Raw genomic sequence first — 26,880 nt, 5'->3', positions numbered from 1 at the left:
CAAGGAATACTAACATTTTGTCATTTGGCCCTAAAAATATCAAAAATACAAAAATACGATTTCTCTTTGTCAATAAAATGACGAAAAGAAATCATATGACAATTTCTTTCAGGAGACTTTAAACTTTCAGATCGAATTTAGTTTGAAAGAGAAATTTTTCAATATTTGAATTTGAACAATTTTCGAGAACTGTCGATATATATTATAAATATATATTATAAATTAACGCAGGATTACAAAAGTGGGGGCTCCATACTTTGACAAACGAAGCCAACTGGATTATTTCTTTACAAAGTACAGACAGTTTTTTATCAAGAAAAGCGCAAATACTTTCGTCCACGGGATTTCCCATTGAAGCGTATTAAAATATTTCATAAGAATATTTTCGACGAAAGACAGAATGTAAATGAACGTTCTGCAACGAGGGAAATGAAACGTAGCGGTGGTTGGAAAAAGAAAAAGAGAAAAAAAGAAATGGGCGAAAGGTCGTTCCTCGGAGGAGCAGTTGGAGTGGTCAGGAGAACGCACTCTATGCACGAGTTACAAGTGGAGGCGAAAGAGGTTTCGAGTGTACGTGGGTAATTGAATAGGTTGTTTCAGCGAGAGTTCTTTGCCCGTGCTCATTTTCCAATAGCGCGCTGCTACTGTTCGAATATTTATTTATTTACGCAAACTGTAATCGCCTGACCGACAGTAGATCCTTAAACACTTTAAATCTACAACAACCAACTGGCAAGGAGATTACATAAATTCCAAAAGAGTAACGTATGAGGACCACGTGGTCCCTTCGTGCAGCTGTAACACGTTAAAATTCGTTGCCATATACGTACGTGCACGACACGTCACAGAGTTATTTAATGACGTTCATAAAAATAGTAAATTGCAAGTGATTAACCTTTTGCGTTGGAATGATTCATCACTCTTGTACTACGCACGGTCGAGAATATTTGGCTCAAAATTGCAATATTTTCTCAGTTTTAAGTATATTAAAGTATAACCCAGGTAAAACAAATGATAAATTTATTACTTCTTAGTAATTTATATCAAGTAATGCGCCGATAAATTCAAAAAATAAGACGAATTGTTGTGTACGGTTTGGTCACTCGTTATGGTCCGCGAATCAGTTATTAGCGCAAGAGGTTAAGCGCACTTCGAGAATATTCGACTCAAAATTTTAGTACTTTCTTAGTTTTAAGTATATCGAAATATAACCTAGACAAAGTAAATAATAAATTTATCACTTTTTAGTAATTTCTATCTAGTGATGCGCCGATAAATTCAAAAAATAAGACGAATTGTTGTGTATGGTTTGGTCACTCGTTATGGTCCGCAAACCAGTTACTAGCGCAAGAGGTTAAGCGCACTTCCAAAATATTTGACCCAAAATTGCAATACTTTCTTAGTTTTAAGTACATCGAAATATAACCCAGGCAAAGTAAATAATAAATTTATTACTTTTTAGTAATTTCTATCCAATGATGTACCGATGAATTCAAAAAAAGAAGAATTGTTGTATTTGGTCACTCGTTAAGGTCCGCGAACCAATTACTAGCGCACTTTGAGAATATTTGGGCCAAAATTGCAATACTTTCTTAGTTTTAAGTATATCGAAATATAACCCAAGCAAAGTAAATAATAAATTTATTATTTTTTAGTAATTTTTATCCAATAATGTACCGATGAATTCAAAAAAGGAGACGAATTGTCGTGTACGGTTTGGTCACTCGTTTTGGTCCGCGAATCAGTTACTAGCACAAGAGGTTAAGGGCACTTTCAAAATATTTGACCCAAAATTGCAATACTTTCTTAGCTTTAAGTATATCGAAATATAACCCAGGCAAAGTAAATAATAAATTTATTATTTTTTAGTAATTTCTATCCAATAATGTACCGCTGAATTCAAAAAAGAAGACGAATTGTTGTGTACGTTTTGGTCACTCGTTACGGTCCGCGAATCAGTTACTAGCGCAAGAGGTTAACGTTGAACGAGAGTCAAACAACGTTATTGAAAACTGTTCGCATGATAGATGTATGGTGTTGCATGGTGCACTGTCAGCTTGTTGCATTCTCACTCGACAGCTGCAAATGGAACAAAAAACGATGGAAAAATTCCAAAGCACAAAGCACGTATGGCGGCTACATCGACTGACATTCTTAATGATTTTAATTACGTTTAATGGTTGTCGAATTCTCTGGCATAAATGCACTTCAGACGACAGTCGCTATCACGGCAGTAGATTTATCTCCAACAGGAAGTTTGCCCAATCACTAAACATCACGAGGAATGAGAATATTTGAAATACCAGATAAAAAAATGTAACCGGGAACATCTGCGAGTGCACAAACGAGTGTATTTGCTGGTTCGAGATTGATTATCGATGGACGCACTAGAACATGGGGCGTAAATGTTTTCTTAGGACAACTACCTGCTACAAATATGTGGAATATATATATATACTTTTTCTTTTTTTCGAAGAAACATTTGAGAAGGGTCTGGCTACAAGAATAAGGCTAAAGCTACGCGAGGCATCGATTTACTACCTTCTGTGGTTGGTCGAATAATTTCGGGGACAAACAACCATGTCCCGAACGTGGCTCTCCAAACAAAAGTCACGTTTTAAAGGGAACACCGTGACTTGAATTTCGACTGCTACGTTGACGTTTCTCTATACAATAGTTAACAAATGTTCCACTCCTTTGCTCGGAATGACACGAATCCACTTTAGCATCTTGTTCTTCAACGTCGGCGTTCAGTTTCAACAATTAACCCTTTGCGCGTCAAACTGTCTTTCTAATTATTATTATTATTTTTTTTCCTGGCAATTTAAAAATTCCTGTGATGAAAAACTGACGTCGAGTAGTCACGCTCGGCAGAGGAGTGCAATCGTTTTGTCACGTGATTTGTTTCAATATCGAAACCCAGAGAGAAAGAGAAACTTGTATGTCTACGCTAGAGTGCTTCGTGACTTTTTTTTTTTTTTATATCTTAGAATGATAAGGGAACAGTCTTCAGGTCGTTCACCGTGAAGAATTATTTCAAACATTTGGCTTTGTAATCGAGAACTTCTGGATCACGATGTGTGCACGAACGAAGCGTAGGAAATTGAATTTTTCGAAACGAGAGATTGGCAGGTTCGAAGAGGATACAGAAGGGGCGAGCACGTAATTATTCAATCGGGAGCCACGAGTGGCATTGTCGACCTACGCTTTGTTACACATCGTCTTTCTAATGGTCGCGATGGTATGCGCTCAGGCTTTAATTTCGTTTGACGGCTCCACCCGTGACGTCTTATTATCGAATTTATTATTCGAGTACCTCCACCTACCCGCAGCTGTTTAAGCAGTGACATAAGGCAGTGAAATAAATCACGTAAGTCGCCTTGACGACCGAGAGTGCCCGCGTTCGAATTTATTCATTTCCTCTTCCTTCGAAGACCACTGGTTCAAAATTCCTCAAGCTCCGTTTCACTGCGAGAAATTTCCGAGAGAAAGAAAAAGAATAATCTGACCGAGTCTAACGTAATATCGTATCGGGGATGTGTTACTCGAAACCTAATTCTAAACCAAAGAAAGTTTCGTGTTCTGAGAATTCGAAACTCTTGGAGCTCAAGCCAAGAAGAAATAGTGAAATGATAAAAAAAAAATGCATGAGAAATCATTTGCGCGAAGAAGAAATATAAAATGAGTAAATGATAAATAAAAATCAGAATAATAATAAAAATTGAAAATAAAATAATTAATATTTTTCTCGAACCTAATAATTAAATATTCTTGCTTACGTTTTTCTTTGCATTCTAACCGTGGCCTAAATAATAAAGATCTATATATAAACGCGTCGATTTGAGTTCTCAAAAAAAAAAAAAACTGAAATTCCCGCGAAATAAAAAGCTTCGACGATTGAAAAATTGAGAAAAACCAATCCTCAACACTGTTCACATCAAAGACATTTTGGATTCGTTTTACAACGCAATGACAAACGAAGAGAGAAACAGAGATCTCTCTGTTCGCGTTACCTGCAGCGACGGGCAACTTCGATGTCTGTACTTCCTGGTGGCCAGTTCCCACCAAGGGATGACGTTCTCGTTGCTCCTCGGCTTGACCGGATCGCTGACCGCGTGCTCGTAAAGCGGCTCGAGGATCGGCACGTTGCCGGACAAACGTCTGAGAGGATCGTTGGAGGGCTGATCTTTCGCCAGATTGCCCCTGCGAGGCAAAGTGGCGAAACCGCCCGCGTGTCGGCGATTGTCGTCGTTGTCTTTGTTCTCCGGCTCCTCCGATTCCAAGGAGTTGTGTCTGGTTCTACGACAGGACGATTTCGCCGGATTTGAGGGATGATCTTGCCACTGATGAAGTCCGCGACTGGTTCTGTCCAGCTGCCCGCGCAATATAACGTCGGTGGCGTCCATCAAATAAAAGGGTGGCGGTCTGCCGAACAAGTTGTCCAAGTTATTCCTCCGGTTATCGAGGCGTTCAGCGTTCCGTTCGCTGACGTCCACGTCGCTGACGCAAGGTCGGTGAAGCGACGACGATCTGGCGCGAACAAGTCGTTCACCGTCGAGCACGTCTTCGCTGGATTTGTGAAGAGGTCTCGAGGTGGCTCTCGATCTTCGCGTGGGCAACGTGTCGTATCTCCTCTCCGAGTAACCACTACTCTCGCTGGGAATTGATCTCGCCGCCGCTGGCTGCGATTTGTAGAAACTCTTGTCTTCTCTCGCGACCAGATCGTTCGATCGACGAACGCTGGACGACACCTGGCACGTTGTCACTCGAACCCTGTCCTGCGACGAGTCGACTCGAGAACGATTCTTTCGAATCGAACTGGTGACCGGCAGACGATCCACCGAGCGAACGATCGTCGGCCTGTCGTCGTCGGTGGAGGACATTTCGTCCTTGGACTCGAGCTCGTCCGAACCTTCCGTACTCGCCGGATTCTTCGAGCTACCGTTCTGAAAGACACCCGATTTCAAGTACTCGCTTCCGTTTCGCCCGCTCTGTCCAACCTCGCTGATGGCGTACAGCGACTCGGTAGATTTCGTCGAGGACGTGGTCGTCGATCCCGTCGAGTGCCTCGACGTGTTCTCTATCGACGACGACCTCGGGAGTAACTTGGGCGGATGTTTGCCGAACGAGTTCGGCCTGCTGCTCTTGAGCGTCAGAACCGTGCCGCTGTCCAGGCTCTCCGTTTTCGCGTCCGAGTCCGACTGCCTCTCGAAAAGACTCTCGCCAAAGTCGCACGATATCGGCGGCATCGGCGCCATGTCCCTCTTCCTCGCGTAGCCGCACAGATCCACCGTCGTCCGATCGATCGTCTCGCCCTTGGCGATCCTGTTGATCACGCCGTAAGTGGACGAGTTCCTCGAGCCGGAGGACGACTTGAGCTCCTCGTAACTCTTGTCGATCTCCGCGATGTTCTTGTTGATGTCCTCGATGTACTTGGCCGTGGTGCGGTAAAGATCGCCGCTCGGAACGTAGTTCCCGTCGACGATCGCCACGCGACGGTCGCGCCTCGACCTCGGCAGTATGCTGCTCGGCACCGCGTAGATCGGTTGCCTGCCTTTCGTCTCGCCGATTCTCCTCAACCTCGCGTCTTCCCTTCTCCCGCCTCTTCTCGCCGAAAGGTCCGAAGCGTTGCCCTCGATCTCCTTCAGCCTCTTCAGATCAGAGTCGAGCATCGCGGTAGGCCGGTAGTGATCCTCGGCGAACCTCGTGGGCGAGCCTCGATCGTTGAAAGCGTTGCTGTTCGATCGGAATGGACGCAAACTGCGTTCCTCCGCGCGATCGATCGAGCCATTCTCCATCGACGAGTCCTGCTTCCTCTCGTTCGATCCGTTTCTACCCGAGAACGCGTCGCTCGGCTGTCCTTGGCCGCGGCCTTGCTCGATCTTGCTGAACGTATTCAGCGTCACCAGCCTGCGCCCCTCCGGCCAAGGATTTCCCCTCTTCGAGCCTCTCAGCGTCCCGTAGTTCTCGATCAGCAGGCAATCCTTGCCGAGGTCGCTCCATCTCGGCACCTGTTGCAGATCGTTGTTGCTCGCGACCACCACGGGAAAGTTGGACAGCTGGGGGAGCGCGTACGGGCCGCCGGCTTCTTTGAGCAGCTCCTCCGAGTCGGACCTGTAGACGGCTCGAGGCCTGCTGCGACCTCGCGACCTTATGGTCGCGTAGCCGTCGTGCACGCGCCGCGAGCACACGTTCAGATCCATCCGGTCAGATCCACGGTCCTCACACGTCAAGTCGTCAATCACACCGTGGTGATTTCGACTTGCTTGAAGAAAGTCTCTGGGCACACGCGCGCGCACATCTCCTTTTTTATTTTTGCGTCTAAATTCCGGACAAAGTGGAATATGTACACTCTGTGAATATAATTGATCGCTCGTTGTTGTGGACTCGTTTGTCTGATTGCGAGAGAAACCGTGCTCCCGTGACACTTCCGCAGGAAAGAACCAATCAGGCGTTTCTTTCTCTTTTCGAAGAGGAAATTACCAAAAAGAATCGCAACTGACAGTTTTCTTAGATTTGGCGAAGAAATGTGAATTTCACAGGGTGAATTAAGTTTAATTTCTCTTTAACTTAGAAGACGCGTACATGCGTGAAAGAATCCACACGTACGGGGTGTAAAGAAAAATTTGTCCATCATAGATGAATTCTATACCTTCGATTTGGTAGAAACACGTGTAAAAAACCTGTCACAAAATTGAATTTCAAAGTGAAAAAAAACTTTTTTTTTTTTTTGCATTGTATTCTACTTATCACGAAGGAACCTAATAGTTCTCTTGAAAAATGGCAAAAAAAGTTTCTTAATTATTTAACTTTGCGGACGCGTGCGTCCTAACAGCGACTTTACGATTCTGGATTACAAACTAACTAACATTTGATTTGTCATAGTTGCAGCATCAGCGTAAGTCTAAATAATCAAATAACAAAACTAATTGTTAACATTATTCAAATCATAAACATTTACACGTCCATAAAGTCGCTGTTAGAACGCACCATAAAGTCGCTGTTTTATTTTCTTTTTTTGTAGGTTACAGAACATCCCTTGGAGATTAAAATGGCTGTATCATTCAATTTTATATCCTTTAGTGATCACCCTATATTAAGCATTTGATTTCTAAGGAATCTAACAGTTCTCTTGAAAAATGGCGAAAAAGTTAACTTTGCGGACGCGTGCGTCCTAACAGCGACTTTACGATTCTGGATTACGAACTAACTAACATTTGATTTGTCATAGTTGCAGCATCAGCGTAAGTCTAAATAATCAAATAACAAAACTAACTATTACCATTATTCAAATCATAAACATTCACACGTCCATAAAGTCGCTGTTAGAACGCACCATAAAGTCGCTGTTTCAACCTTTTTTATTTTCTTTTTTTGTAGAGCATCTCTTGGAAATTAAAATGGCTATGCAGAATTTCCAGCAACGAGTAAAACTCGCCGAGTTTAATGATGAAAAATTAAAAAAACACGTGACTAAAAAAGTTATTCAGTTTCATATCTTTCCAGTGACCATCCTACATTAAGTGTTTGACTCCTTCACGCGGAATCCAACAATGGATTACAAATAAAGGAATATTTAGAGCGGTAATTTTGGTCGAATCATCAAAAAGGCACGCTCTACATGATTCGAGCGAAATAATCGCAGACTGCAACGATTACAAATAAACTATAGTCATAATATCCAATCGTGTTCTAATTGGCGCAGAAAGCATTCTCCTGTGACTGTATCGCGTCGACGATTTGGCTGAAGCGATTCGAGAATCGAAACACGTCGTCTCTCGTAACAAACTGCTATTCATCGTTCAAACGAACAAACGATCGTTTAAACGGAACGAGAAATGTGTCGCGCGGGTCGTTTTATGTAACAAAGACGAGGCACGTTGCGAAAACGTGGGGCAAGGGTAGCTACCGTTCGCGGCGAGAGTATTATCGCTCGTAGTTTATGATGGTATTTACGATCGTACGGTTTGAAGAAGATCGCAAACACGTACTGTAATCTCCCGGTGTCACGACTGGAGGCAGCTGTTGTAATGGCATCATTGATAATTAAATTGGGTCTCTCGCGAGATGACGTAACCGACCAAGATCGTAGCTGCTCGAAGAAGACGATCGCTCGCGGTACAGAAACGATTGCTACGACGGTTGGATTGATTACGGAGGCGAACAGAGACGAATCTTTGAAGTTGAAACTCAAACAATGACTTATCTTGGCTGTATGTCGATTTATTTAAAAAGATGGATCCCCTCTCGAAATTTTATTTGATATAGACAAGAAAGTATGAAAAGTACAACAAGTATAAAACGAATAAAGAACCATGAATGGAGAACGTCTGCTTGCGAGCGCGGTTTTCCTTTTTTTTTCAGGACGTTTTAATGGTAATTTCAATGGAGTTAAATAAAAATTGAAAATCAATTACAGAATGAAACAGAAAATACCAATTATGGAAATTATAGATAAAAAAAAATTGAAATATAAATAACATATTCTGATCTATGAATAATAATAGATCCGGAAGGAACGAGAATCTGGATTTTTCCTGGAAATTAACATTGACAGCGTTAACTCTAACTCTCGAAACACGAAATCCATTTTATAAAGTACAATCAACTTTTTTGGGCTTCGAGCTCGAGTTCCAAATTGAAAACAGAGGAATTTGCTTCGTTTGAAGAAGATGGTTCCCATCTGTCGATGGAATGATGATTAGAGTGACAAAATTCTACGAACGAGATATGTAGCAAAGTTAAAGATAAAAACTAGCAATTATCGATCATTGCAAATGTATATTTGTGGCATCACCGTAAGAGAATTCAAAGTACTTAGCTTAAACTGTGCCAGTTATAGAGAGTAACAACGATAGTCACTGACCCAGATCAACCAAGGGACTTTATGCTACTGGCTAATCATTCATCTAGAGGCATTAGAATGCAATTTCTATATACGACGATTAGAAGCAACTTCAGTTCGAAACGAGGAATAACAAAGCGAACATATACTAGCACTTTCATAGTGGGTGATCAGATATATACTTGGCTTACACCTGATGTATATTTTGGTTGTTAAAAAAAAAAAAGTTGTCGCGATAACGTCGCGTTGCAAAATTATTACGAATAAATAAATGGAAATATTTAGAACAGAATCGTGTCAGAATGTTCTACATATAAATCGTCGCAATTTAAATACAATTAATAAATAAATTTATTATTTAAATACAATTTAAATAGAAATAATTAAATAAATGTATTAATAAATTAATAAATAAATTTATACAATTGTATCTCTGTACAGATTGCAGAAACTGCTATTAATTTCGACAAAAAACACCCGTATCTTTTATAAAATTATAAAGAAACGAACAGTTTGAAATCTCGTAACACTTTAAAACACATTTCGTCTCAGCAATATGTCATTTTCTACGACACGCTTCCCAAAGAATTCTCATCTTTCTCTTATTATCGATATTTGTAAATTATTCGCTTTTAAATGGACTTTTAAATATCCACCAAACAAACACATTTCGTTTGATCGCGGCATTAACAGCTACGAAAAAAAGGATTGATCGGCTAATAATGGTTATCTAACCGTGAAAGAGAGACACACGCGAGAGATGGAGGTCATTAATTTCTCTAAGCGATAAAGATATTGCAAGCATTGAGAGTAAGTTACGCACAGCGGTGCATTTATGCCTCGCTATAAATTTGTGTGAATCGATTAGCGTTTCAGATAAACCAGTTTCCCAGTGGCCAGTTCGACTTGCCACTTCTGCGAACGTTTCTGTGCAGAAAAACCGGAACGATCGTAAGCCTATGGCAGACCATCCTAAATCCTAAACTCTTCCCGTTACATCACGGCTCATTAATTCGCTCCATCCGAACCAAAGATTTATTTTACAATACATTTACAATTTATTTCGTAACGTATGAAGTATTATAGTAAGTAAATGTATTATAATTTATTTTACAATTTATTTCGCATTGTAATGTATAAAGAGTCGCATGCAACATCGCGTATTAGTTGCAAAAGTTTCCCTCCCCATTGCAAAAAAAAAAAAAACTTCTACTGAAATAAATCCGTAATTTTTTTTATTATATATTTTATTATATATATATATTTATTATTTTTTATATTATAAATTTTATTATTATTATATTTTATATATATTTTATTATATATATATTTATTACTATTTTTTATATTATAAATTTTATTATTATTATATTTTATATATATTTTTTATATATATTTATTATTATTTTTTATATTATAAATTTTATTATTATTATATTTTATTATATATATTTTTTTATTATAATTAATAAAATTGGTTTTTTCCTTATACTTTTATGTTTTCGACCCTGTGTAAACAGTTGCTAAGCAAAAAAAAAAAAAAATGTTAGAATAGAATTTTGCCTTCTATGCCACATTCACACGTTTTTTTAACTGACTGTTGTCAATTTTAATATACAAATAACATAACCGCGGCTGAACGAAGTTCAGTTTTGCAAATTAAAAGAGCTCGAACGTGTCGCGAAAATTTTAAAATAGACTCGTGACTCGACTCGAGATTCATCGATCCACCATATACTACGCATGCAATTTGCCTCGTAACGCATAACAACGTCTCTTCTGTGTTACTCGCGCGTGAAACACAGACCGAGCAACAGCTTTTTTTGCGCGGCGCAATAAATAAACGTGATTGTCATTCATCGAGGCTCGGCCTCCGTCGAGAGAATATCATGACTGCACAGAGTAAAAAAAAAAAGAAAAAAAAGAAGAAAAAACATGATAAAGAAAAAAAGAAAAAAAAAAAACGAACAACCGGCAGAAGAACTGGAAGTGCTGCAAGACGTTTATATTTAACGATCGAGCAATATCAGATTGAGAACATTTTCAACAGCTTATGGATTATTAGCAGTCGGGTTATTTCAATGCTAATCGGAACGCGCGTGATTTATTGTGCTTTTCTTCTTAACGAAATTGATCAGAATCGATAAAAAATATTCTGCTTTTTTTTTCTGCGATCGTTCGAATCCCCGATTACAGGGGGTTTCCTCTCCTTTTTAATTGCTCTTCGTTTTACGCGCGACTTTATTGCGAGCTGCTCGAGTGCACGCCGAGCGTAACTTCCGGGAATGGTAAATTGCACGAAAATGGAAGAAAAGAAATCACCAAGGTGCAACAATTCCACCTTGCGCTCGGCAAAAAGTTGGGGAAAAGAGTTAGACACCTGCTGTTTCATTTTGTTGGACGTATTGTTAATATTCGGATGTGAAATCGATGTGGCAAGATTAGCGTGTCAATGTGCACCGGCTCGCATTAACATTCGGAAATTATCTTAAATATTGAGACTGTTGCAATTTGAAGAAAAAGTCGTTCAATAACAAAGCTCGAGTTCATTTTAAAGTTCGAAGCCACGACGACCACTTTCCAAATTTTATTCTGCAAGACATTTTCACGCTATTTTTACATTTAGAAGTTATTCTATCTGAGACTGTGAGATTTTTACTATTAAGATTTATTTGCCTGTTCCCATCGGGGCTGAAGAACCAACGTTAACATCCTGCGCTGGCAACTGATTCGCGGACCATAACGAGAGACCGTATATACCATAATTTGTCGCTTTCTTTTTCTTTTGAACTCGTCGGGATGGAAATTACTAAGAAGTAATAAATTTGTTATTTATTTCTTTTGCCTCGGTTATATTTCGATATACTTAGAACTGAGAAAATGTTGCAATTTTTGGCGAAATATTCTCGAGGTGTGATTAACCTGTTGCGCTAGTAACTGGTTCGCGGACCATAACGAGTGACCAAACCGTACACAACAATTCTTCTTTTTCGAATTTACCGGTACATCACTGGATAGAAATTACTAAAAAGTAATAAATTTATCATTTACTTTGACTGGTTATATTTCGATATACTTAAAACTACGAAAGTATTAAAATTTTGGGTCGAATATTCTCCAAGTGTGCTTAACCTCTTGCGCTAGTAACTGGTTCGCGGACCATAACGAGTGACCAAACCGTATACAATAATTCTTCTTTTCGAATTTATCGGTATATCACTTGATATAAATTACTAAGAAGTAATAAATTTATCACTTGTTTTGCCTGGGTTATACTTTAATATACTTAAAACTGAGAAAATATTGCAATTTTGGGACCAAAGAGGTTAACCACTTGCGCTGGCAACTAATGCGGACCATAACGAGTGACCAAACCGTACACAACAATTCTTCTTTTTTGAATTTATCGGTACATCACTGGATAGAAATTACTAAAAAGTAATAAATTTATCATTTACTTTGACTGGTTATATTTCGATATACTTAAAACTAAGAAAGTATTAAAATTTTGAGTCAAATATTCTCGAAGTGCGCTTAACCTCTTGCGGTAGTAACCATTGCGCTAGTGACCAAACCATATACAATAATTTTTCTTTTCCAATTCATCCATATATCACTGGATATAAATTACTAAGAAGTAATAAATTTATCATTTGTTTTGCCTGGTTTATAACTTCAGTATAATAATATAATAATAATGAAAATTTAATATAATATATAATAATAATTTAAAACACTGAGAAAATTTGCCTGGGTTATACTTTAATATAATAATATAATAACAATTAAAATTTAACATAATATATAATAATAATTAAAAAAAACTGAGAAAATTTTGGGCCAAAAATTCTCGACGTGCGTGGCACGTTGTTCCAGCGCAACAGAATAAGAATATCATTCATCAAGAAAACGTTCCCCGCGTCAGAACCGATTCTCCTATTCAAAGGACGAGATCTATTCAAAAGCTTCTGCTCAACTTTCCCGACCCCTGGGAGTTAACGTATTTCAGACGCGGAAACGTCGAGAGGCAGGCGCAGGTGTCGTTCACATTACGACTAATTCTCGGCGAAAAATTATTCCCTTCCTCGAGAGAGTATCCCTCGCGGCTATTCAACGTTTCTCGAGCGGAGGGCCACAGCGATGGAAGCGAGGTTTGTTAACGAACAAACGTTACACGCGTTCGAGAGCTCGTAAGAAAAGGGAAAGAAAAAAAGTGGACGCGCGTTGCTGCGCGGCGTGGACGAGCATACACGCGACGCAGGTGCCTTCTCTTCTCTCTTTGCAGGAAGAGAGGCTCATAAATATTAATATTTCGAAGACGTCGATACGTCACGTTCCCCTACGTATCGTCGTTCCGTCTTTTCCTCTCTCCTACCACCATCATATTTGAATTTCCCCCATAGATTGATGGATGCTACACGCGCGCGCTGTTTCCGCGGGGACGCGGTGCTGCCTCGTCGTTTATCTTGCCGCTTGTTTTTCGAAGGGACTCGCGAACTCCGTTAAATGTCAGGACCTTGATGGAACGTCTTCTCCAAGAGGGAATTAATTGACGCGAGGCCGCGCAGACGTTGCGCGTTATAAACCGAGTTGCGTAACTGTTCGTTAATGTAATAAGAATGGATGATCAAACGAGCGCTGGATTGTACGCTTGGTTCTCTTGCGAGATATTTTTCTGGAAAACAAGATAAGTTGATTTGCAAGAAAAGCGAGAGGAATTTCATTGACGAAAAATTTCAATAAATAGTTCATTGTAAGAAAATGTGTACAGGGTGGGAGAGAACTTGTTGCAAAATTGTCGTCAAACCATTGACATTCAATTTAAAGGTGAAAATTTTTTTTATTTTTTTCTGTTAATTGTTATTCTACTCATTACAAAGGTTACAACTTTCCCAAGAAACCTAAAATGGCAAAAAAGTTTCTTAGTCATTTGAGGACGCGTGCGTTCTAACAGCGACTTTATGGTCCTGAATTAGGTTTCACTGACATTTGATTTGTCATAGTTGTAGCATCAGTGTGAATCTGAATAATCAAATGATAAAATTAACTGTTAATATTATTCAAATCATAAACATTCACGCGTCCATAAAGTCACTGTTAGAACGCACGCGTCAAATGATTAAGAAACTATTTTGCCATTTTTCAAGAGAACTATTTTACCTTCGTGATAAGTAGTAAAAAATTTTTTTGACCTTGAAATTCAGCTGCTCTCACTGTACGACTTCCTTTTACGATGTAACAACTTAAAGTATCGACAATATTTCATCGTTACGTGTTCTTGGTCGCTCATACTCGAATACTTCTCGCACTTTTTTCTCTCGCGCATATGCTTCGAATTCCTGCTGCACGTGGCAGCTGCTCCGAGGAGTTTCCTCCTGGTGTTAACCTCTTGCCACGCACGTCGAGAATTGTTTGTCCCGAAATTGAAACATTTTCTCAGTTTTAAGTATATTTGAGTAAAACGAAATAGGCAAAATAATAAATTTATTAAGACAAATAATAAATTTATTGCTTCTCAATAATTTCTATCCAGTGATATCATATCGACGAGTTTAAAAAGAAAGCGACAAATTATTGTATACGGTTAGGTCATTTCGTTATGGTCCGCAATCAGTTGCCAGCGCAAGTGGTTAACCTCCAAAATTGTAATATTTTCTCAGTTTTAACTATATTTAAGTAAAACGATATAGGCAAAACAAATAATAAATTTATTGCTTCTCAATAATTTCTATCCAGTGATATCATATCGAAGAGTTTAAAAAGAAAGCGGCGAATTGTTGTATACAGTTTGGTCATTCGTTATGGTCCGCAATCGGTTACCAACGCAAGTGGTTAACCTCTTGCGCTGGAATGACGTGCCACACACGTCGAGAATTTTTCGTCTCAAAATTGCAATATTTCCTTAGTGTTTTTATTTAAGTATAACATAATAATAAGGCAAAACAAATAATAAATTTATTACTTCTCAATAATTTCTATCCACTGATATACTGACGAGTTCAAAAGAAAAAGAAAGCGACGAATTATTGTGTACGGTTTTGGTCATTCGTTATGGTCCGCAATCAGTTGCCAGCGCAAGTGGTTAACCTCCAAAATTGTAATATTTTCTCAGTTTTAAGTATATTTAAATAAAACGAAATAGGCGAAATAATAAATTTATTAAGACAGATAATAAATTTACTGCTTCTCAATAATTCCTATCCAATGATATCACACTGACGAGTTCAAAAAGAAAGTTACGAATTATTGTATACGGTTTTGGTCACTCGTTATGGTCCGCAATCAGTTGCCAGCGCAAGTGGTTAACCTCCAAAATTGTAATATTTTCTCAGTTTTAAGTATATTTAAATAAAACGAAATAGGCAAAATAATAAATTTATTAAGACAGATAATAAATTTACTGCTTCTCAATAATTCCTATCCAGTGATATCACACTGACGAGTTCAAAAAGAAAGTTACGAATTATTGTATACGGTTTTGGTCACTCGTTATGGTCCGCAATCAGTTGCCAGCGCAAGTGGTTAACCTCCAAAATTGCAATATTTTCTCAGTTTTAAGTATATTTAAATAAAACGAAATAGGCAAAATAATAAATTTATTAAGACAGATAATAAATTTACTGCTTCTCAATAATTCCTATCCAGTGATATCACACTGACAAGTTCAAAAAGAAAGTTACGAATTATTGTATACGGTTTTGGTCACTCGTTATGGTCCGCAATCGGTTGCCAGCGCAAGTGGTTAATAACGAAACAGAAGGAAGAGAAAAGATTAAAAAAAAAGAAAAAGAAAAAGAAAAACAAGAAACGTGGATCGTAATAGTCCGCCGCGAGTAGATAGGATGAATTACCTTGTCGGAATAGACAGCGAGACATGGCTCGTAGGTGAAAAGAGAGGGCCGAAGGAAATGCGAATAAGTGAGTACACGTGCGTCATGCGACGCAAGGGACATGTGTGGTTAATTGTAATTAAAATCGCGAGGCCGGAAGTAGTTCGTGACGAACGCACGCCCCGTGCGTGTTCTTCCGTCTCGCGTGAAAACTAGAAGTAGAGAGGAAAGAAAAAAAAGAAAAAAAAGAAAGGAAGAAAAAGAGAAGAGCGTGGGTTCTCATTTTTCATGGGAACAAAGCGGAACCCACTCCCTCGTGCTCTTGTAGGCAAGATTCCAAGATTAAGAGACCGTGTAATCTGTCTGAAGAAGTGCAACGTTTATTTATTTTTTTTTTTTTCTCTTGTTTCTCACGAGGTTCGACTAATGATGCATAACTTTAAGAATGCAATTGATTTGGAAAAATACGATCCATTCTTTTTTCCTTTGTAACTAATATTTTATTATCCTTCGCTATTGTTACTCCAAGAATCTTTTATCGTGTAATGTGTATTCAAATGCAACGTTTATTTGTCAGTATTTTCTTGGTTCTCGTAAAGTTTGATGATCAATAACGCGTAACGACAATTAGGATGATGTTATCGATCTCGAAGGATACGAAGATTCTTTTTCTTCATAGCACAGAGTTTCGCGAATCCATTATCAATCACTATTGTTGCTTCGAAAATTGTTTTACTTGTTAGAGTTATTACTGTTCACTCGTTATGAGTACGTACAAAAAATACGCGTTTAAGATGAAAGATCATCGACTCGCCACGGAGAACGCGCGAATCGTGGAATCCATGAGCGAGACAAAGTCGAAGCGAAGAAACTCGACGCACCTCGACTTTATTTCTCTCCGGTACCTGCCCTGTCTCGTCACCTACCACTTTTTCCACCGATGATAGCCGCCTTCGGCCGAGTGCAACTAAACTCAGTGTATATGTATATTTCTTTTCACGGTGGTGGGTACGAGGGGACGCAGAAGAACAGGAACACCGGGTGTCCTGATCGATCAGCTCGGGGAATTCTTTCATTAATCGCCGCGGGGTCAACGGCCCTCTGCTAATCGCTCGCGACTTCATTATGATGATAGGAAAAAACGCGGGAAAAAATGCAGAATTTTTTAATTTCTAAATTTCTAAATCTTAAATTTCCAAATTTTTTTAACTTCTAAATTTCCAAATTTCCAAATTTTAAATTTCTAAATTTCCAAATCTCTAAATTTCTAAATATATAAATTTTAAATTTCTAAATTTCCAAATTTGTAAATTTCTAAATATATAAATTTCCAAATCTCTAAATTTCTAAATATATAAATTTTAAATTTCCAAATTTCTTAATTTCTAAATTTCTAAATTTTCAAATTTCTAAATTTCTAAATATGTAAATTTCCAAATCTCTAAATTTCTAAATACATAAATTTTAAAGTTTTAAATTTCCAAATCTCTAAATTTCTAAATATATAAATTTTAACTTTCTAAATTTCTAAATTTCTAAATTTCTAAATTTTAAATTCTTAAATTTCCAAATCCCTCAATTTCTAAATTCAACTTTTCAACTTTTAAATTTTCTATATAATGCAACAAATATTCGCGTCTAATAATAATTCAAATAATTAATAATTATTCTGTCTATCTTGTCTATCTCTATGTCTGTCGATGCACATACTCTCAAAATGTCACAAGAAGCGTCGTACGTTTAATTAGAATGAAAGATCACTGATTTGTTAAAGTCTAGAGGAAACAAATGGCCATCAGAGTATCGTTATATAATTTCATTTCATAAATTTCCAATTATCGTCTTTCTCTATACACCCACGTAATACATATAATCTCCCGGTCAAGAACCGGTCGAATTCGGGTGCCAATTTTCGCGTCGCGAGGACTCGCGTTTAATCTGAAAAGGCAGCGCGCTGCAGCACGGTTTTACACACGTGGGTACAGATTAATTTCCAGAGTCCAGCGCGTTCGCGTCACAATGGTAATTGCAAATTGTTTCATTTTCACGGAAGTGCGAGCGATCAAGGATTTAATAGGAAATCGTTGCCGCAGGTGCAGTTCCTGTTATAAAATTAATGTCTCACGGCGAACGAGTCTCCGCGTAATAGCGTCGAGGCTCGGAGATTCCACTGGTTTTGTAAGGCTGACGGCGGCACGCGAGATCGTCATCGGCAAATTGAAAGAACTGTAACTCGGGGAATATTTGCGCAACACCAGCGACTGGCGTTCGTTCCTTCTGCGTATCGTTGATGGCGACGCATTTGCATAATTAAAACTCATTGTGCAAATCGTTCTTTGTCCACGATGCTCGTTAAAATTCTTAAAGAGAGGGGAGAATTTTCTATGAATTAACATACGAATTTATTGATAATAAAATTACGGTGAAGAGCTGTGTGATCACTGTGACAATGATGAAATGAGAAATTATCGATAATTTAAACTGATAGAATTTTGTGAAAAATGATCACGTAGGGGAGAGTACACTCCATGTTATAAATCGATTAATTTTTGATAAAAGTCGAGCCTCAAAAGAGGAAACTTGTAAGTAAAAATGACCTGTAGCACTAGAACTACCAATGATTAAAGCATAAAATTTCCATCAGAAGCATTAAAGTGGAAAACATTTATGATACAATAAATTACACAAGCTTTTATTTACACACTTTTCGAAAAAATTATTTAAATTTTTGAAGACATTATTTCGTGTCCAACTAAAAAGAACTATAAACTGGTCGTTTTGACCATTTTGGTAGTTTTAATATCAATAAGAAGGCTGTTTTTCTTCAATTTTCTCGTTACAATAAATTATACAAGCTTTCATTTACACACATCTCGACAGATCATTTAAATTTTTGAAGATGTATTAATTCGTGTCCATAAAATTTCCAAAAACACTATAAATTTTCTTTAAATTTTGTCATGGGGATTAGTGATTCGCAAACATAGCAAAAATTGTCGTCTAGCACGTATTATGTACTCAAACAATACATTCTAAGGCCTATATAACTAACAATATCGATAAAATGACATTTAAACGGAACAGAATTGTGTGTGAATCTGCCAAAAAAAGAAAAAAAAAAAAAAAAAGTATCCACAGTCCTCCACTCGTTGCAAAACCATCTCCGATGAAAAGAATTGTCTCACGACAGAAATATCTCGAGCTAGAGATACTTCACGCTTTGAAAAAACCAAGCAGGCCAAGCGGATCGTTGCGCGGATCATTTTCTGCAATGTTACGTCAGTTTGAATCATCGACAATTTAATACAGTTACGCTCTTGAGGGAAATGACTCGTTCCTTCGTTTCGATCGATCTACGGTCAAACCGTAGCCGTAAGTTCGTACTGGCTCGTTGCAAGGCGAGCTTCGAGTTTTAAAGAGAGCCGAGATGAAAAGGTAGACGGAGAAACGGAGGCAGAAAGTGAGACGCGAGCCGAAGAAAGGGAGGTCAAGAAGAAATGGTCACGAAGACGGACGCGGCGGCTGGCTAATGCCGGGGCATTAAAAGGAGAGACGAAAGACAAAACAACGGCACGAGTTTTAATAAGCCGGAGTACGGGATTGGCCGGCCAGTTGGCTTCAATCAAGTCCCGGGGATCTTCTTCTCTGATCGCCTTCTCCGGGCCGTTTGTTGCCCATTCCTCGTACGTACACGCGCCAGTCCAGACGAAAATTAAACGTCACGGACGGGGGACGATGAATTATCATTATTATTATTGTTATTATTGTCACCGTTGCCGTCGTCGTCGACGTTGACGAGGCAGGAATTGGAACCTCCTTGGCCAGACAATGGCCACTCGCGCTGCTCAATCGCCGTCGAATCGTACTAAGAAACACGGAGAAAGATGAAAAGACCCAAATGTTTCTCCGCTGGGAAAAATTTATCTTTTCTTCTTTTTCTTTTTTTTTTTTTAATTTTTATTAACACATTGTACACGTTGGCAGACGTGCCAATACGTATCGCTCGGGTCGGGTAATTATTTTTAAACGAGCTGATAGACCGCGCGAAGTGGACTAAACCAACGTTTAGATAAACTTAGCTTTGGAAATTTTAGAGTTTGCAATCGGTATCGAATGTTACAAAAATTCTACTCTGGTAGAATTCTAGTTCTAGCCTGACGATTAATGTGTCACGAATACTATACATAAAAGATGTAATTTTGAGATTTACTCAGGGGTTAAAGTTAATTGAAATTAATAACAAATTATTACGTTTCCATTATATTACCCTGTTTGAAATTAATATTTTTTATGTATTTTTATATACAGTATTTTTTTATTAATCATAATAGAATTATTTGCTTTTTATAGTAACAAATTATCGAGAATATTTTTTATGTATTTTTATGTATAGTATTCTTTTTATTAATCAAAATAAAATTATTTGCATTATTTTATAGTAAGAAATTGTCGAGAATATTTTTCATGTATAGCATTTATTTATTTACGTACAGTATCTTTCTTTATTAATCGGAATAAAATTATTTGCTTTTTATAGTAAGAAATTTCGCGGCAAAAAAAGAAGAAATAAATATTCGCGATACATTAGTAATTAGGAGAGTTTTCTCTTCTTCAAATCGTCAGAAATAGCCAGCACCACGCAAGATGAGGCAAGATAGCCCGCGTACAATGTGTTAAAACAGCGTGAAATTCGTAATTTCAGTCTAAGACAGTAATCTCGAGAAGCTGTTTTGTCGATGGTCCAGTTAGTCTTCATGAAAGTAATATTCGGCCTGGTTCTACCGTCCTCGCGATTAAGGCCACTACCAGGCTCGTCGATGGGCCATGCGTATGCAGTAGACCCAGGACGAAACGCAACTTTCCTTTCCCTTTCTCTCTCACTTCCTTTCTCTCGCTCCCTCGCACCCATTCGCCATTGTGTCAATGTTACATGCCACGATATAGCGTCTCTTCGCTTCTCTTCTCTTCGGTTCGCGAAACTGTCGCACGCGTCCCAATACGTATGTACGTATAGTGGAAGATAAAAGTTACATCAAATATCAGTGTCGCAAAAATTTATAACACCTTCGTGACATCGAGGTATATTTCGCGCGATTTTTCGAGCTCGTAAACCGTCTCGAATTAAAATCGTCTTGTTTTTACGGAAAGAGAGTTTTTACGATCTCGGCATAATCGTAGTATCTTCTCAATTTTTTTTTCCATTTTCTGCTCAATTCCCTATCGGGCGAACTTTTTCACGATTGTAAAAAAAATTTATATAATAAAAAATCAACAAATATTATCGACATACAAATCAAAATCTATCACGTATGCTTTTTCTTATTTAACAATTTTCGTATTTTGACAAACATAGAGATAGAAGAAAAAAATAATGACAATTGAGCAAAGTGGCTCCTTTGGCTTCCATCTGCGGACAAAAACTTGCAAAAGCATTTGATTTTGATATTTCGGTTAGGTTAGAGCTGATAATCGTTGCCAAGAATGTTACTGCTTACTGAGAAGACAATATAACAATGTAATTATAACAAGATATAAAAAAAAAAATCGTACAAACAGTTTTCAAGGGAAGATTTCAATCGAATTCAAAACGATTGTGGATCTAGTTAGACGAAAAGGAACTTTCAATGTTTTCACACGTGTCTGAATTTTTACAATTTTCAAAAAAAAAAAAAAAAAAAACCAAAGTAGAGACTTCACGCCTTAAACAGTTGCGCTGGCAACTGATTACGGACCATAACGAGTGACCGAACTGTACACAATAATTTGTCGCTTTTCTTTTGAACTCGTCGGCATGAATATCGCTGGATAGAAATTATTGAGAAGTAATAAATATTTATTATTTTTTTTACTCAAATATAATTAAAAGTGAGAAAATATTACAATTTTGGAGGTTAACCCCTTGCACTGGCAACTGATTGCGGACCATAACGAGTGACCAAACGGTATACAACAATTCGTCGCTTTCTTTTTGAACTTGTCGGTATGATATCGTTGGATAGAAATTATTGAGAAGTAACAAATATTTATTATTTGTTTTACTCAAATATAATTAAAAGTGAGAAAATATTATAATTTTGGGGGTTAACCACTTGCGCTGGCAACTGATTGCGGACCATAACGAGTGACCGAATCGTACACAATAATTTGTCACTTTCCTTTTCAACTCGTCGATATGATATCGCTGGATAGAAATTATTGACAAGTAATAAATATTTATTATTTGTTTTACTCAAATATACTTAAAACTGAGAAAATGTTACAATTTTGGAGGTTAACCACTTGCGCTAGCAACTGATTGCGGACCATAACGAGTGACCGAATCGTACACGATAATTTGTCGCTTTCCTTTTGAACTCTTCTGGATAGAAATCATTGAGAAGTAATAAATATTTATTATTTGTTTTGCCTATTTTGCTTTACTCAAATATACTTAAAACTGAGAAAACGTTACAATTTTGGAACAAAAAATTTTCGACGCGCGTGGCACATCATTTCAGTGCAAGAGGTTAAATATAACGACAAACGAGGGTTTACCATGAAACCATTTAATATTTTCAGACGCATATTTTTACGACTTTATTTTTCTATCTAACGAATGATACAAATTTGAAGTGGGGGAAAAAAAAAAAAACAAACTCAGAACTGTCGAAGTAGAGACGAGATCTGCGATTCTCTTTAAAAAAAAAAAAACAATCATTGACAATTTTTCATCGTCACTCTCCAATCGTATCGTACAAATCGTCAATTCGAATGGCCAAAAAGTTTCAAGAGAACCGACTTTCAACATCAGATTAAAAATCCCCCGGCCCGTGTTTCATCCGCTGAACCGTCTTTCGCGGTACGAAGGCGAGTAGCCCCGCTAAAAACGAAGGAATTCTCTCTTCGCCGTTCGAGCGGATCTCGCGTAATTGCCAGCTCTTGTGTGTCGCGAGATCCCGAGACGAGACGGGGACTCGGAGACGGCAGAAGGAAGTTGGCAGTTGTCGTGGCATGGCTCGGTTTCGACGGGCCGCGCGCACAATTCGTCTAATTCGCCGGCGATTTCGTCCGGACTGAGAGGAATGGAACGAAGAAGAGGAGGGGCCAGAAGAGGTAGGAAGAAAAGAAGAAATCCGGGCTGCACCGAGGGGAAGAAAAACATCGATAAAAGCCGAGCTTGGCACACTCGTCACACTATGTCAGAAGAGAGCCCCCGGAGGATCCGGGCCCCAGGCCCTTCTCCAATCCATTGGCGTACGAGCGTCCTTTTTCCAACTTTTTCCCCTCTTGATTCCGCCACTCTCCTCTCGTAGCTCTTTTTACTAGTAAATATCTGCTTTTTACTAGTAAATATCTGCTTCTCGCTGTGCCAGAAAGTTTCCACAAGCTTGTGAGAAACAATGGCGTTCACAACTCGAACGATACTCGAGCAATTGTTAGGCTCGAGACGAGGAGACGATGAAGGATAGAAAAGTTTCTTATTGCTATTCTCATCTGGCCTTGATAAGAGACAACAAACGCGAATCCCAATCTTCACAATCGACTCTTTGGGGTTAGAATAGGTTTAAAATTGTATTATATTTATTTATTTATTTTTTTTAAACAGTTAATAGTGGGATATTTTTTAATCTACGTAAAGGTATGTTTCAACGAATTTCATTTAAAAACGTTATTTATTTATGCCCCACTGTGTAAGAAAGAATTTATTTAAATATTACCTTTTTTTTTACATTTTAGGGAGTATGTTCAATAATTGAAATAAACGGTTTTTATATTATTATTAAAAAAAAATTCCTTGCAGGTATTTTTTTTTCTTTTTAAAATTGAGTGTCCCTATAGTTAATCGCAAGCAAGAGAGGAAAATTCCAAACAAAATGGTTTTCTTTGCCGAATCGCTCGGTTTTTCCCATTCGAAGGCGTGGTGGTTGTTGAGGAAAACCTCGCGAGCGATTAACAATATGATAGCCCGCACGACGAGGAACAATGGTAACAATTAGAGATTTACGACTTCCTGCGCCGGTGGAGGTTCGTTCGGTTCCTACGGATTAACGGAACTCCCACGCGGGAGGTGGGTACGTATGCGCTGTCTTTCGAGGCGAGTTCATCAAGTCGTGCCGACTCCGCGAGATATTACACACCCCTGGGTGCCAATAGGCTGTCAATGGAATATCAATAAAGCGAAGAGGAGACGCGCTCGTTATGCGTGGCGCCGTGCCGGGTGATTGTGAGTACGAGCCTCTCGACGTAACCTCGACATCGCCACCGGTATGAAATAACAGGCAATCGAGGCCCCGCGTTTTATAAATAAAAAAGCTCGTTTCTTTCGTTTTCTTCGTCGGGGTCGGCGCGCGAATGACGGATGTTGTTGTCCGTCGAAGACGAATGACTTAGAGATTTCAATGACTTAAAGCGATTCGAAGATTCAAACACTAAGAGATTTAAATATTTAAAAACTCAAATATTCAAGGAGCCAAGAATTCGAAAGCTCTAAGATTCGGAAAATTCAAAAGTTCGAAGATCTAAAAATTGAAAAGGTCGAAAGAGTTCAAAGATCAAAAAATTTTCAGATTCAGATACTCACGGATTTAAAAGTTTGAAAATTTAAGTATTCAAAGGCTCAAGAATTCAGATATTCGAAAGTTCAAAAGTTAAAAAAAATTGAAAAGCTCAAAGATCCACATCAAGCATTTTCCTTCAATCATTCACAACTTACAAAACCCATAAGTAATGTCGTTTTCTGATACTGTACAAAATTTTATTTTATTTAAGAGTTAATATCTGTAATATAATTTAGTTTTTAATCTGTAATATAATTTATCTAAATGTCAATATATTTAGCTGGAATATAGGTTACGTTACGATAAGTCAAAGTTATTGTCGCTAGATGGCAATATTTGTTAAATTTTGAGAAAACGACAGTACCCCTAATGAAATATAGATTCGTGTGACATTTTTTTTGCCTATTTTATTTTATTTCATTTTATTATACTTATAGATTCATTTATGAATCACCCTGTATATGGAAATGTATCAATAGTAGAATATTTCAACAGATTTCAACTCGAGCTTGGTCGAAGGAATCCAGTTCGCGGTGCTTGCGCGACAGATGATCCAGAAACGTTTCGCAAACTTGCGAAACGCCGCTGAAGAAAATCGTCTGGAGGAGGAGTTGCAAACAACGGAAGCACAAATGCGTGAACAGAGGTCTGCCAGATGACTAAAGTAGAAGAACAGAGCGCGAAACTAGTGGCGGCGCGAGTTCATTTAAAACAGCGGCGACGCTGATTTAAAATGAAAAAAGAAGAAAACAAGATGGCAGAAAATATTTTGCATTCGCAGTTGTTAATGATCGGTCAAAGCAAACGGTCAAATCTTTTTATATTAAATTATTATACAATTAATTAAATTAAATTATATAGTTAATTATATTAAATTATTAAACAGTTAATTGTTATAATTTCTTGTTAAATCTCTAATAATAATTTCTCTAATATGTTAGTAACAATAAATATATTAATAATAATGTATGTTTGTTAATATATTTATTATATATTTATAATAAAATATGTTTATTATAAATAATATTAATATATTTATTACATATTTATATTACAATATGTTTATTAATATTTTAATATATTTATTACATACTTATATTACAATATGTTTATTAACATATTAATATATTTATTAATATATAATAAACAACATATTTATCTAATATATTATTTAGATGAAATCTCTAATAATATATTTACTTAAAAGAGCAAATGACGGTTAATGACACGTCAGACGGTCTGTCTAAGAGGAGGAGGTGGAAGACGTTCAATTCACCTCTTCGCGACAATGCACGTGAAAAGAACCTGAGGACGCACCCTCCGGCCGCCGCAAACGACTTCCCATTAATTTTTAACGAAGACTAATAATTTTTAATAAAGCGTAATAGCGGTAATAAATATTAATTGCTGTCCCCAATTGCCGGTACATTCGGAAACGTGTCGACGACGACGACGACGCAACAACGCGACCGATCGCTAGCATCCCCCCGAAGATGGAATTTTCAGTGGCGACGAAGAAAACCGAGAGAGGCAAGGGAAAAACAGAAACAGGGAACAGATTCCCCCGAGCATTTCTACGAACGCAGTTCTACGCTGTCGTTCTTCGTTTTCACGGCAGCGTCGCGTAACGGGTGTGGTTAATAACTGCAAATATATGCGTCACGTAATTACGCATGCAAAAACGTGGTTGGGAAAGAGAAGCAATGTTACGTCGTACGTAACGTTGGATTATCTTCGAGACTCTCGTGTGTCTCTTGCCGAACAGTGGCTACACTGTCCAACAACATTGTTTTTGTACCGACTTTATTATTGTCTCTCTTTCATTTTGCTAAAATCGTCTTCACTCGGACAAGCGTTGAATGAAATCGAATTGAAAGAAATTCGACAACACGTGTTTCTTTCGAGAGATTTCAGGTAAACGAAGTTTGAAGAGCGCTTGCCAAATTCATGGTATCGACGAATCGAGGAATCATGGATCTTCACGGGGAGGTGAATTTAATGGAAACGGTGTTTGCAGTCGGCGCGCGCGGCAATCAAGATTTTTCTGAAGACGACGCGAATTTCAAATGAGATTCACTCTCGGATGAAACGAGCTTCGCCTTGGGAGAAGAAACGAGGAATCTTACCGGATGGACCGGAAATTGTGCGCGTGTCGCGTCGCGTCGATTAATTGCAAATACGCGCGTCGGTGCGAGAATGCCGCTGGAAAAAGTGCTATAGTCGTATAATAGAATTGCTAATACACTAGAAACGAGGCTGCAATATATCTGGGCCAGCGATATATTCCGACTGTGCAACGTTGTCATTTATCGTCCATTTAGAAACTTTTCTTGCAACTAATGTCTCTAGATAGACAGATTTTCCGTCGTTACAGCCATTGTACAAGGTGGAAAGAAAAGTTTGTGTGTGGCTATCGTAGAACAACCTTGAACGTAAAGGTTAAAAATTTTTGTTTTATACCTTTCAGTGACCACCCTATATTAAGCGTTTGATTTCTAAAGAACCTAAGTTCTCTTGAAAAATGGCAAAAAAGTTTCTTAATCACTTAACTTTGCGGACGCGTGCGTCCTAACAGCGACTTTACGATTCTGGATTACTAACTAACTAACATTTGATTTGTCATAGTTGCAGCATCAGCGTAAGTCTAAATAATCAAATAACAAAACTA

At 38.1% G+C, this 26,880-nt stretch overlaps 1 protein-coding gene across 1 annotated transcript in view; it reads right to left on the bottom strand.

Moving 5' to 3' along the window:
• Positions 1–3,959: 3,959 nt before the first annotated feature.
• LOC122536202 overlaps positions 3,960–26,880 on the bottom strand; it is a 28,470-nt gene continuing 5,549 nt past the window's right edge. Inside the window, exon 2 of the mRNA XM_043668368.1 lies at positions 3,960–6,321. Coding sequence (XP_043524303.1) covers positions 3,960–6,203 — 2,244 coding nt within the window. The 5' untranslated portion in view covers positions 6,204–6,321. The remainder of the gene's footprint in view (positions 6,322–26,880) is intronic.

This window comes from Frieseomelitta varia, unplaced genomic scaffold (genome assembly GCF_011392965.1).
Source record: "Frieseomelitta varia isolate USP_RPSP 00005682 unplaced genomic scaffold, Fvar_1.2 scaffold_811, whole genome shotgun sequence".
NCBI classification, from domain to species: Eukaryota; Metazoa; Arthropoda; class Insecta; order Hymenoptera; family Apidae; genus Frieseomelitta; species Frieseomelitta varia.
Note: the sequence above shows the minus strand (reverse complement) of the source record. Positions and strands in the feature narration are given on the sequence as shown.